Raw genomic sequence first — 12,031 nt, forward strand, 5'->3', positions numbered from 1 at the left:
GTCGGGAGGGGTCGGGGGGGTTCAGCGCTGCGGCCGTCGGTCCCCCATCGCCGCTCCTCCGCAGCTCCGCTCCGCCCCGCCGCTCCCGTCCGCCCTCTGGCGGCCCCGCGCGGCCCCGTCCCCGCTGTCTGCCCGAAGGGGCGGCACCGCGGGTGGAAAAAACGCTTCTGGAGCCGTTCCGTGCGGCACGGGATCGTTACGGTCTGGAAACGGCGCCGAGACCTTCAGCCCGCCCCGCTCCGCGCCCCGCTGACCGCGGCCCTCGGTGCCACATCCCCGCATTTCCCGGCCTCTCCCAGGTGTAGGAATTGAACGTTGGTGCTGCGTTTGATATTAAAAAGGGGGAATTGATTGAGGGAGTAGAGCACAGTGTGTTTGTATTTTGTAACTTGTCCTTAGAAATGTGATGTGAAAAGGTAGAAATGCCATCTATGTTGGTAACATGCTTTAGGAATACAGCTGCTGGATTACGTGATTAATTCTTGCTTGCAAAATGCAGTAGTTTCTAAATGTTGCAAATAGTGTAGGTATGGTGTGATGGACTAGAGAACATGTTGTAGGGCTGTTCTGTTTGGGTAAGAGACCCTCAGCAAAAGAAAAACAGACTTAGCAAACATCAAAGCAGGCAGGGCTGCACACTGGCTGGCTTGCCTTGCTCTGGGCAGGTTGGGGTGCAGCAGGCAGGCATCAAGGCCCTCTGTCCTCCTTCCAAGCTTATCTGTATGCAAGGATGAGCAGATGTGCAGAAACAGCGACCGAGTGTTGAGTGAGCAAATGTGAGAAGTTACTAATTAGCAATACATGCTCAGCTGCAACAATTGATGTATCTGTAGAATCTGCCAGTATCTGTGTGTTCAGCTGAGCATCAGGAAGATCGTGATCCTGAAGCACTTGGCCAATGAGGAACCAGGGGAGAAGGAGATAAGCGTCGAGTAATAGGGCATAAAAGATGGAATGCTGTTTTCTGGGTGCTCTCCTGCCTGCAGGAGGCCCACCACTGCAATTGTGAATAAAACCTGCTTTATCAGAGATACCGTCCTGATACATTATTTGGGTATTTCCAACACAGGGACGGTGACCCACTGCCCCCCAGCAGCCCATGCCACTGCAGCACCATCCCTAACGCCCAGCCTGCCCCTGCCTGGTGCCACGTGAGGCCATCACCTCCCGTCCATCGCCGTTAGCTGGGAGCAGAGGCCGACCCCCACCTCACCAAAGCCTCCCTTCGGGATACGAGGTCCCCCCTGAGCTCCTTTCTCCAGACTCAGCCATCCCAGCTCCCCATCAGAGCCCTCGTAGCTCCATGCCCACCTGCAGCACCCCGAGGTCTCTGTTGAAGGAGTGGCTCAGAACGCAGCACTGAGGACAGGCGGTCACCTCCTGCTCCTGCGGGCTGCTGACACAACCAGGCTGCCATCACGTTCTTGGCTGCCCAGGCTGTCAGCTGACACCTCCAAGCCCTTCTCCTCCGCACAGCTTTCCAGTCACTGCCCCAACACAGCTCTGCACGGAGCTGCTCTCACCAAAGCACAGGACGTGGCACTCGCACCCCTTTGGCCTCAGCCCAGCAGTGCAGTCTGTCCAGGTCCCTCTGCAGGGCCTTCCTCCCCCCAGGCACATCAGTGCTTCCTCCCAGCTCGGTGCCATCTGCAGACTTCCAGAGGGTGCCTGTGTCCAGGTGGAGGCTGGTAATGAGGGCATCCCCCAGGGCTCCGTCCTGGTGCTCTGTAACACCTTCATTGATGACAGTGATGATGGAATGCAGCGCACCCTCAGCAAGTCTGCTGACCACATGAAGCTGAGTGGGGTGGTCAACATGGCAGAAAGAAGGGATGCCATGCAGAGAGACCTCAGCAGGCTCAAAAGGTGGGCCTGGGTGAACCTGATGAGCTTCAACACAGCAAAGTGCAGGGTTTGGCACTTGGGCCATAGGAATCCCAGGCATTTGTACAGACTGGAAGGAGCTCCTTGAGAGCAGCCCTGCAGAGAAGGACCTGGGGGTCCTGATGGATGATAAACTGAATATGAGCCAGCAGTGTGTGATTACAGCTTGGAAAGCAAATGGGATCCTGGGCTCCATCAGCAGAGGGGTGGCCAGCAGGGACAGGGAGGTGATCGTCCCCCTCTGCTCTGCTCTTGTGAGGCCCCACCTGCAGTGCTGTGTCCAGGTCTGGAGCCCCCAGTACAAGAAAGACAGAGAGCTGTTGGAGAGGGTCCAGAGGAGCCACAGAGATGATCAGGGGGCTGCAGCACCTCCCCAAAAAGACAGGCTGAGGGAGCTGGGCTTGTTCAGCCTGGAGAAAAGAAGGCTGTGGGGTGACCTCATTGCAGCCTGCAGTACCTAAAGGGAGCCTACAAACAGGAGGGGAATCAACTCTTGGAAAGGGGAGATAACAGCAGGACAAGGGGAAATGGTTTGAAGTTGAGGGAGGAAAGATTTCAGTTGGATGTCAGGGGAAGTTCTTTGCTATGAGAGTGGTGAGGTGCTGGAACAGCTGCCCAGAGAGGCTCTGGATGCCCCGTCCATCCCTGGAGGTGTTCAAGGCCAGGTTGGATGGGGCCCTGGGCAGCCTGGGCTGCTATGAAATGTGGAGGTTGGTGGCCCTGCATGTGGCAGGGGGTTGGAGCTTTGTGATCCTTGAGGTCCCTTCCAACCTGGGCCATTCTGTGATTCTGTGGTGCACTCCATTCCCTCATCCTGATCATCAATAAAATATTGACCAGAACAGGCCCCAGTGCCCACCCCAAGGAACACCACTGCTGACCAGGCACCAGCTGGATTTAACTCCATCCAAAACTCTCCAGACCCAGCATCCAGCCAGTTCTGGACCCAGCAGACACCCATCCAAGCCTGTGGCACCCAGCAGCACAAAGGAAGCTCCTTATGGGGTCCAGCAGCTCCAGCTCAGCCAGCCATTATCAGCCAGCACTGATAGGAGCAGGGCAGAGCCAGGAGCACCCAGCGCTGTCGCAGAGCTTCAGGCAGCTCTCAGCTCTGCCTTTATTAGCACTAATTGCTCACAGTGCTGGAGGTGCAGGGAAAATCCCTGAGCAGCTTCACACCTCGTTCTGTATGAGCTACCTCAGGACAGCCAAAACCAGCCTTTAAGAAGCAGTGCTGAGTCCCAAAAGCATTCAGCATAAAACAATTGCTGGAATTAAAAAAATAATAATAATCTTAGAGCAGTTTCTGTGCTCCTTCATTTATGCTGCATTGCTCCTTGGACAGCAAGTTCCATTTCACATGCTGGGGGATTTCATACTGTGCTACAAGGGAGTGCTTTGCTTCCAAGGCTGTGCTGAACAAAGAAATCCTTCATAAATGCTTGTGTTGTTCTTCAAATAAGGCACTGGAGCATTAAACTGATCAGTCAGTCCTTCACCAAGGAAGCCACGTGCTTTGTACTTGGCTGCATACGTTGCTTTAATCTGATAGTATGCAGCCACCCCACGTGCTTTGTAGACTTGAAGGCATGAAAAATGCCTTCCTAAAATACCACCTCGTATCAATGATTCAACTCAGAAAAGGAGCCCTTGCAGAAGTGCTGACCAAACACTTCCCTGCAAGATAACTCCCACTCTTTCATGTTAGATACAAATATGCCAAGAATGAGTTGGAAAATTCCACCTCTATAAACAGACGACAACCATCGTGCACAGAGCAGGTGGTTATGCAAACAGAATAAATTCTTGGGATTCAGTTAGAACTGTATGCTTGCATTAAGCACATGAAAACCACAAAGCCCTCTGCACCAACAGAAGGGCTTTGGTAATTGTCTTTAACCCCACATTCCTTCCCTGAAGAAGAAACGTGGGCATCACCACTGCTGCCTCCACAGCTCTGATAATTTGATGACACGTGACACACAAACAGCAAATTAAAAACACACTTGTGAGCGGCAAAGCGATGACTTCAATCCCTCACTGCAAGCCGTGAGCTTCTAACAGCATCTCTTTGCTTCTCACTACAAGGAATCAACATTTTATTAAACTCATCCCGCTTCGTTAGGAATTAACACCGATTAATGTTAGTTTCCCCAGTTAGGGAGATGACTGCAGACCTTTTTGACATCACTTTTGTAAATTAAAACCATGCATGCTTGTTTTGAAGCAATAATTTCTAGTCAAAGAAAGCAGAGTCGTTCCTCTCTCTAGGGGTGTGATGTGGAAGTCGACTCAAGGAAAAAAGAAACCTTAAAAAGCAAAGTGCAGCACAAGTGGAGAGGGTGCAGCGAAGAGAGACGTCCTGCCAGGCAGAAAATCACAGCAGGCTTCAGGTGTTCCATACATAAACCAGCTTCAATGTTTTATTTCAACAGGGAAACAAACCAAAAACCAGACCAGTTACAAAAGCATCACTCCAGTGCGCATCTAAGGCAAACAGCCTGCAATCTGAAATAAGAGCAGATCTCATCTACACCCTGCTTTCATATAAAACCCTTGGGACGTAGGACTACGGCATTTTAGCACATGGAAGAGCACAACATGAAAAGAACCAGAGGGCTCCACGTCTTTATCTGTCTGGACGGGTCATCCCCGGCCGGGTTGGCACCATCATGGGCCTCGAGGGTGGCCTCATCATTGGGGGCCCTGGCATCATTGGCATGTGTCCTCCCATCGGGGGCCTCATCCCTGGAGCTATGAGAGGAAAGAGAAGACATCAGAGGAAAGCTCTCAGGATCAGCAGCTGCTGGGAACGTGCAGGTTTCCTCCCCAGACAGCTTTCATTTTCAAGTGTGTCATCTGGATCCAGAACACAGGGGGATGGGTTACGCTTCCCTGAAGGATGTTAGAAATTAGTAGAGGAAGAATCACATTTCTGAGTTACGTGTCTGGCTTTGACAATATTGACTGACAAAATTATTTCAGCTACTCCTAAGAGACGCCAGCTCCATCACTGAATTGGAAAGTTCAGTTGGAATAAAGTGCTGCAAAGTCCTCCAGTTAAGGGTGTTTGCATAAGGCCTGGTGTGCTTCTTACAGCTGGGGAACAGCATTGCCAAAGGACATCAGGTGCTTTACCAAAAAGCAGAGACAGTGCCTTCAGTGCAGCCCCTCCATTCATTGCCCAGCAGCCACTGCGCTGCCTGTGTCACAGAGCATCATCTACCAGACTTGCAGCACCTGCAGGTGCACTTCACTGCTTTTGGTGTGCATGTGTGTATTCCCTTAGATTTGCTCCAGGAACTGAGTCAGTAAAACGTCCTCTGAGAATCCTTCAAATGCCAATAAGCAGAACAAAACATTTCAGTTTACCTTTTTGAGGTAAATTGCTTCTCTGGAATACATTACTGCAGGACATTTTAAACAATAAGCTTCACCTACTGCTGAAGAGCATCTCTAGTGCAAAGATGAGAGCGCTGCAATCATAAAGCTGCTAAATAATTAAAGGCTGTGCTGTAAGACTAGAGGTAGAAGAACTGCCATTTACCACAGCAATCATTCCAGCAGGACTCGTAAGCGCTTTTGACAAGCAGTAAAGGACAGAACAGAACAGGCTGGCGACTGCTAATCACAGAGAATTATTTTCCCACTTACCAGGTCCAACTGGCATCATTCCTGGCGGGGGTGGGCCCATCATTGGCATCATTGGTGGTCCACCCATGTGGGGGGCCGGCATCATGCCAGGCCGCGGGGGGCCAGCTGGACACACACAGATCAGTTAGGTGCTCTCCTCAGCAATGTGCCATTTCAAACAGTTATTAACTTTCACAGAAAACGTCAGTAATTCCAATAACTTTCATTGTTTTACAACTGCCTGCCTTCGTTTTCAGTTTCAGCTTTGACTTCAGGTGCCAGATAGAGAAGCAAAGAATAGCCCAGCTATTATTTCCAACTTTGCATATTTAATGCAAGTAACTGCCACAGCCAGGCTCTGCACAAAGGGATCTCAACCATTTGCCAATCACAGGGCAAAACAAGGTTATCAATCTTACGTTATTATAGAAAAACCCCACTGTGCTGGAAGTTTTCAGGGTTATCTGCACAGCAGCTATCAAGTAACGAGGGAGCACACGATTCTCTTGGTGCACTCAGCATTACTAAGGCACAACAACCCGAAGATCTTGCAGTGCATTCCCTTACATTCCAATATTCACGAGCTCAACGCTTCCTTGCTCGATCCCAAGCTAAGAGGACTTTTCTTGGCAAGCCCAGGAAACACAGAACGCTGCTAAAGAGGTCTGCAATTACAGCCCAAAAGCAGGGACTTACGGATGCTGGGAGGCGGTGGGATCATGGCTCCTCCAGGAGGTGGTGCTGAGAATGGGGTCGGTGGAATTTTCCCTTGCTGAAATGCAGCCGCTACATTGGGGGGGAAAAAAAAAAGAAAAAAAAAGAGAAAGAATCCCAGAAGAAAACACAGTTACTAAGCAGAGGAAGCTCCTGCCTCAACGCTCCTTCCCACGGCCAGCACTCAAAACATACTTAGCGTCGTGGTGCAACTCATTTGTTCTTACTCTGGAACAAATCCCTGGTTACACTGCTTGTCAAGATGGAAGCACCTGATATTCCTGAAGACAGTTATTACAGTAATTACTCCAGCTGAGACTAGAGAGCTCCGTGATGAATTTCACACACCTACTGTAGTAGATAGCAGAGAAAATATGTCACATGATTTGCAGCTGTAACTTTTCACCTAGGATCATTAGATTAATCCATGTTATCTTGAGAAAAGGCAGGTGACAAAAAGCATGGAAAATATCTAGTGTGAAAGGGAAAAGAAGAAACTCAAGAGACTGGAGCTGATCAAAAAGAAAGCCAAAGATGCGACAGCTGGAAGCATCTAAAGAAGAAAGTTGCCATTAAGGTGAATTTGGCACTTCTATTTATCCCATTCAGACTGAAAAGAATTTGTATTAGGGAGACAGCTTAGAGGAGATGAATCCCCAACACTGATAAAGGAAACTTTATTGAAGCCTACAGCAGTGAGGGAGGAAAACAAAAACAACCAAGGACACTTTCACTATCAAAAAAACTTGACCCTAAGGGTGTTAGTTTACAACTCAGCAGCCTGAGATAGAAAGTCTAAATCCCTGACCACAGGCATAGCTGTGTGCTCTGGCAGCTCATACGTTATGAGCAGTGCTAAAGGTGGGTGTAACCACAACCACCTCAGCAACACTAAAACTTTAACTGCTGCAGGGCCCATCACACAGGGCTCCATCTGTCATGCAAAGATCACACTGGGATGAGTTCAGATTCTAAGTCACATTTTCATTTGTGTTTCACAGAATAACCAGGGAAGTTATGTTGAATCAGCACAGGAAAAAAGGAAGGAAAGCACTTAAAGACAGAAGCAAAAGCAAAGCACACCAAGATCACAAAAGGATTCGTCTTACTTGTTTTATCAATCAGGCTCTGAGCTTGTTCCTCCATCCATTTCTGATAGTAGTCTTTCACATTTTCTTTGTGCTTTCGGCCACTGCAGTGAGTTTTTCTCACGGAGGGCTGAGAAAAATCACATAAACCTAAAGCTCACAAAACACCACGTAACACCACAATTTCTAGGAACTTTGATACAGCTATCTCCTTTGCAAGCACAGAACAGATTGGTTTTTGTGGGCAGGGAGAGGAAAAGTGCCGCACAACCGTTATATATAACTACCTTACATATAACTTATATATATAACTACCATGATCAAGACTCAAGTTTGAGCACAAAGCATGCTAATGCTAAGCCAGCTGCCTCCTACTAATATAAGAGTTGTTGAGTATTTCTGGCACACCTCTTCCTCCTCTTTCTTTCTTTCTGCTATGACAAGCAAGCAGAACACCTCAGCATTTCAAATAACTTGCTTTTACTCCGTGCAAGTTTCACTTTGGTACAGTCAGAACCAAAGATGAAGGCTCGGTACTCACCGAATCATGAGTGAGGTACGTGTCACAATAGTCGCAGTAAAACCTGGCGGGGGAAAAGGACCCGTTAGCGACGGCACCTCACGCTGTGGCTGTTACAGCACAGCCCTCCACAGCCGCAGCACAGCGGCTCTCAGCGCTCTGCACCACCGGGACCCACCCTCCATCTTCCCACGCTGCCAGAGAGCGGAACCAACGCGAGCCCCTAACCCCCCCGCTGCCGAACCAGGCGGCTTCGAGCCCTAACAGACTCCAGAAGCCCACAGCCCCTCCCGAGGCCGTCCCGCCCTCCTGCCCGGTGCTGCGCTCACTTGGGCATGGTGCTCCCCGCGCGCCGCCACCAGGAAATGACGCAATCAGACGGCGACACGGCAGCTCCTTCCGTCACGTGACCCCGGCGAGCCCACAGGATGCTCGGCGCGCTCTCGACGGTGGCGCGTGAGGGACAAACGAAGCAGCGCGGCTGCTTTGCGTTTCCTCAGCGCTCGGAGCAGCGGGCTCCCCGGCTCTGCATCTGTGCTTGAATCACTAAACCGCAGGATGATGAAATGACCCGAGCTGGGAAGGACCGTAGGGTCCAACCCCATCTCAACGCAGCACTACCCAAACCCAAACTCAATGGCTGAGAGCAGCGTCCCAATACCCCTTGAGCTGTGGCAACTTGGGGCTGTGTCCACAGCCCTGGGAGCCGTGCCAGTACCACGAGTGAGGTTCCCAGGCAGTGGTGCGGTCCTGGCACTGTGCCTACAGAAGCTGTGAGTGCCCCATCCCTGGGGTTGCTAAAGACCAAGCTGGATGGAGCACTGGATATCTGGTGGGGAGCACTCAGACCATGGCAGGGGAGTTGGGGCTGAATGGTATTTAAACTCCTTTCCATCACAGAGCCATTTGTGATTTAAGACCCCTTTTTCTACAAAGCCATCACAGAGCCTTCAATCACAGAGCCATTCTATGATCCTGTGGTTGAACCCAGGGCTTTCCAGACACCATGGAGGTAGGCAGGTACTTGGCATGGCCACGTGGACGCAGCCCTGCCACCGCAGTCTGTATCAGCATCACAGATCACAAGATCCAGCATACAACACAGGTGGTGACAGCGCGACCCTGCTTGCTGGGGCTGCAGGGACAGGGGCAGCACTACTTACTAAGTCTTACAGCAAAGAATGAGCGCTGCAAGACGATATGCTCTATTCATTTTGCTTGTAATCCCACTGTTTGTTTTTCTGTGCAGTCTCCACACTGACCCTCACCCCCTGTACAGCCGCTACTCATTTCTACCCACGCACCCCAACACAAGGGTGGCACTGTCAGAACAAAACCGCCCTGCACAGCACTACAAAGCCCTCAGCTGGGCCTGTGTTTAGAACGCCTTTTGTAGCTTAGCACGCTTATGTTAAAGCTCAGCATGTCTTAAACAGAGTCAGAAATGAAGGCATAATGGCCTGTGCTCGCCCTGTCAGTGCTAAAGGGTGGTCAGGGCCTGTGTTTGAGACATCACATAGGTTTCCCATGTGAGACGCTGAGGTCAGGGCTCAGTGCGCGGAACTGCCACCATAAAATGGGAAACTTTAGCAAAAAGCGACACTTTGAGGGGAATTCAGGCAAAAAACAGCATTTTGAGGAAAATTCCAGGCCCGAAGGCGCACAGCCGCCCCGCCGTCCCAGCAGCCCTTGCGCCGCCCCACAGCTCCCGGTGACGTCACACGGCCCCGTCCGCACGTGACTGATTTGCATACATAAACACGCGGCTCGCCTCCCGCGTCGCCTCCATATATGGGAACGTGCGGCTGGGGGGGTTATGCAAATCGCCTTCCTTTCCGCCGCTCTCATTGGCTGCACTGCGCCCTCGCGTCACGCCAGGCGTACGCCACGCTCTCATTTGCATCCACTCCCCGCTCGCCCTTGCGGTTCCCCTTCCGCAACAGAACAGTGCCGTGCAGAGCGCGGGGAAACGCCGGCGCGGTGACGTCACAAGCGCGTGCGCCAGGGCGGAGCGGCGCATGCGCAGTGCCGTTAGCGCCTGGCGTCGCCCGCGCCCCCTCCCCCCCGCCCCCCGCCGTGCCCGCGCTCCCCCCTCGCCCCCATGCGGCGTTGAGGCGGCGGCGGCGGCGGCAGCGGGGCGACCCCGGGGCGGCGGGGCGCGCTTCGCCATGGAGGGCATGGACGTGGATTTGGACGCGGAGCTGATGCAGAAGTTCAGCTGTTTGGGTACTACCGACAAGGACGTGCTGATCGGCGAGTTCCAGAGGCTCCTCGGTTTCCAGCTTAGCCCGGCCGGCTGCGCTTTCTTCCTCGACATGACCAACTGGTGAGGGGCCGGGAGGCGGCTGGGGGTCGACGGCTTGAGGAGGCCTCGGCCCCGGGTTGGGGTTGAGGGGGGCAGGGAGAGGCCTCGGCAGCGGCGCGGGCTGCAGGCCCCGCCGTGGGAAGGCGGCGGGCCGGGCTGCTGCCGGCGAGGGGGGAGAAGGGCTGTTAACGGAGATTAGTGGGGGGGATTTGGGGCTGGGGAGGCCTTAAAGGAGCATTTCTGGGCGAGGCTGCGTGGGGCCGGGTCGTTAAAGAGGGAAGAAGGCTGAGCGGAGGGGTTGTGAAGCTCCCTTGGTCTCTCTGCTCGCACACGGGGCTAGCCGAGCCTTTTCCTTGTTGTTTTTCTTGATTTTGTGAAGGCTCTTTGTGGAAAGCAGAAGTGCAGGTAATGGGGGAGGCTGCAGCTGGGGGGAAAATGTGAGAAAACGGAAAGCGAGGAGTGAGAGTGGCGTGGGGAAACCCGGCGGCTGTAAGAGCGCGGTGGGGCTGCTGCCGTCCGATGTGTGGGGTTTCCTCGTTATTGCTGCTTGTACCTTTAAGCCCACCGCTGATAGCAGTCCGGTGAGTTGGCTCACATCTGGGTTAGTGCCCTTCTTGTTGTTTACATCCCGTCCCCGCAAAGGATGCGGGGAGGTGAAGCGCCCTGTGTTTCAGAAATTATTAACAGCAGATACTGAGGCGGACTCTGCTTTACCCATTAACAGCATAAAATGAACTCCAGAAACTTCCAGTTTGAAACTGGGAGTCTGAATTGAAAACCTGGATAGCAACAGTTGAGAACAAAACGAAACTTGTGTGGAGTTGCTGAACTAATAAACAGAAATATGGCGAAGCAGTCAACTTCGTCTTTTCACTTCTTTCACTTTTCCTACAGCCCTATAGTAAATACTGCAAATCTGCTTCTGCAGAAGGAGTAAGGGAATAACAAATAATACAATTACAAGCTGATGTGATGTAAAATAAGGCCTCTGCTCTAGAGGAGTTCAGGAGTTTGCTTTGGAGAAGTGGTGCAGGACAGGAAATGCTTTCCTGCCTCATTCATGTGGTCTTGATAACATGAGTAACGCTACCTGTGCTACATGTGACACTGTGACACTGCTGTTGTGGTGTGGGTTTTTTGTTGTTTTTGCTGTTCTGTGATGTTCCTGGGGAGAGGAAACTCCAGCAGAAGGTGGAAAGTGACTGGTGGGGTTACTGTGTATAACCCCAGTGTTCCTGGTTTGTGCTGAAGTGCTGCTTTCCTTTGTAGGAGTGAAGTAACAGTAGCTTCTGTACAGCCCCTTGAGCCCCTTTGTTAAACATTACATATTTGATTACAGTTGAAGAATCATGGAATCATCAGGGTTAGAAAAGGCCTCCAAGATCACTTGGTCCAACCAACCACTGAACCCCGTCCCTCAGTCCCATGTCTCAACATCTCTTGAGCACCTCCAGGGATGGTCTTCAGTGATCAGAATGGCTTGGATTTCACGACTCCGGCAGCAAAAAATTTGATAGCGTGATTTCTTTAATTAGGATAAGTTAATTAGCCCTGTTGGCTGGGGGTGTGCGTGTGTAAAAAAAAAGAACTCTTTTAGCTTGGTGTAACACATCCAGCAGTACGGGAGGATCAGCTGGGGCTCTTGCAGTGGGCTTGCGGCCTGTGAGGTGTAGCCTTTCAGCAGCCCAGGCTCGGGCCAGCCGTGCTGACAGGTGCTGCTGGTTCTCCTCGGGTGTCTGTGCCAGGATGCTGCTTCCCTGAGCTATGGGTGCTGTACAGCTTCTGTCCCATTCCCAGCTCCCACCTCGCTGCGGTGTCGGCCTGAATGTGCCAATCCTGTTCTGTGCTGTTGCAAAAAGCTTCAACCAAGCCACGTTTCCCCTTTCT

The 12,031-nt window shown here is 51.9% G+C and overlaps 2 protein-coding genes across 2 annotated transcripts in view; one reads left to right on the forward strand and one right to left on the reverse strand.

Moving 5' to 3' along the window:
* Positions 1–4,278: 4,278 nt before the first annotated feature.
* SNRPC (small nuclear ribonucleoprotein polypeptide C) lies at positions 4,279–8,251 on the reverse strand. Its single transcript, XM_048925732.1, has 6 exons — positions 8,169–8,251; positions 7,861–7,903; positions 7,341–7,449; positions 6,214–6,303; positions 5,539–5,643; positions 4,279–4,638 (listed from the first exon to the last, which is right to left on the reverse strand). The coding sequence occupies exons 1-6, from the start codon at positions 8,174–8,176 to the stop codon at positions 4,514–4,516; spliced, it is 480 nt and encodes a 159-aa protein (XP_048781689.1). The 5' UTR covers positions 8,177–8,251; the 3' UTR covers positions 4,279–4,513.
* Positions 8,252–9,895: 1,644 nt separating this feature from the next.
* Positions 9,896–12,031, forward strand: part of ILRUN (inflammation and lipid regulator with UBA-like and NBR1-like domains) — a 28,247-nt gene continuing 26,111 nt past the window's right edge. Inside the window, exon 1 of the mRNA XM_048925713.1 lies at positions 9,896–10,165. Within this exon, the coding sequence (XP_048781670.1) occupies positions 10,008–10,165 (158 nt within the window). The 5' untranslated portion in view covers positions 9,896–10,007. The remainder of the gene's footprint in view (positions 10,166–12,031) is intronic.

The sequence above is a fragment of the Lagopus muta genome, chromosome 24, assembly GCF_023343835.1.
Source record: "Lagopus muta isolate bLagMut1 chromosome 24, bLagMut1 primary, whole genome shotgun sequence".
NCBI lineage: Eukaryota > Metazoa > Chordata > Aves > Galliformes > Phasianidae > Lagopus > Lagopus muta.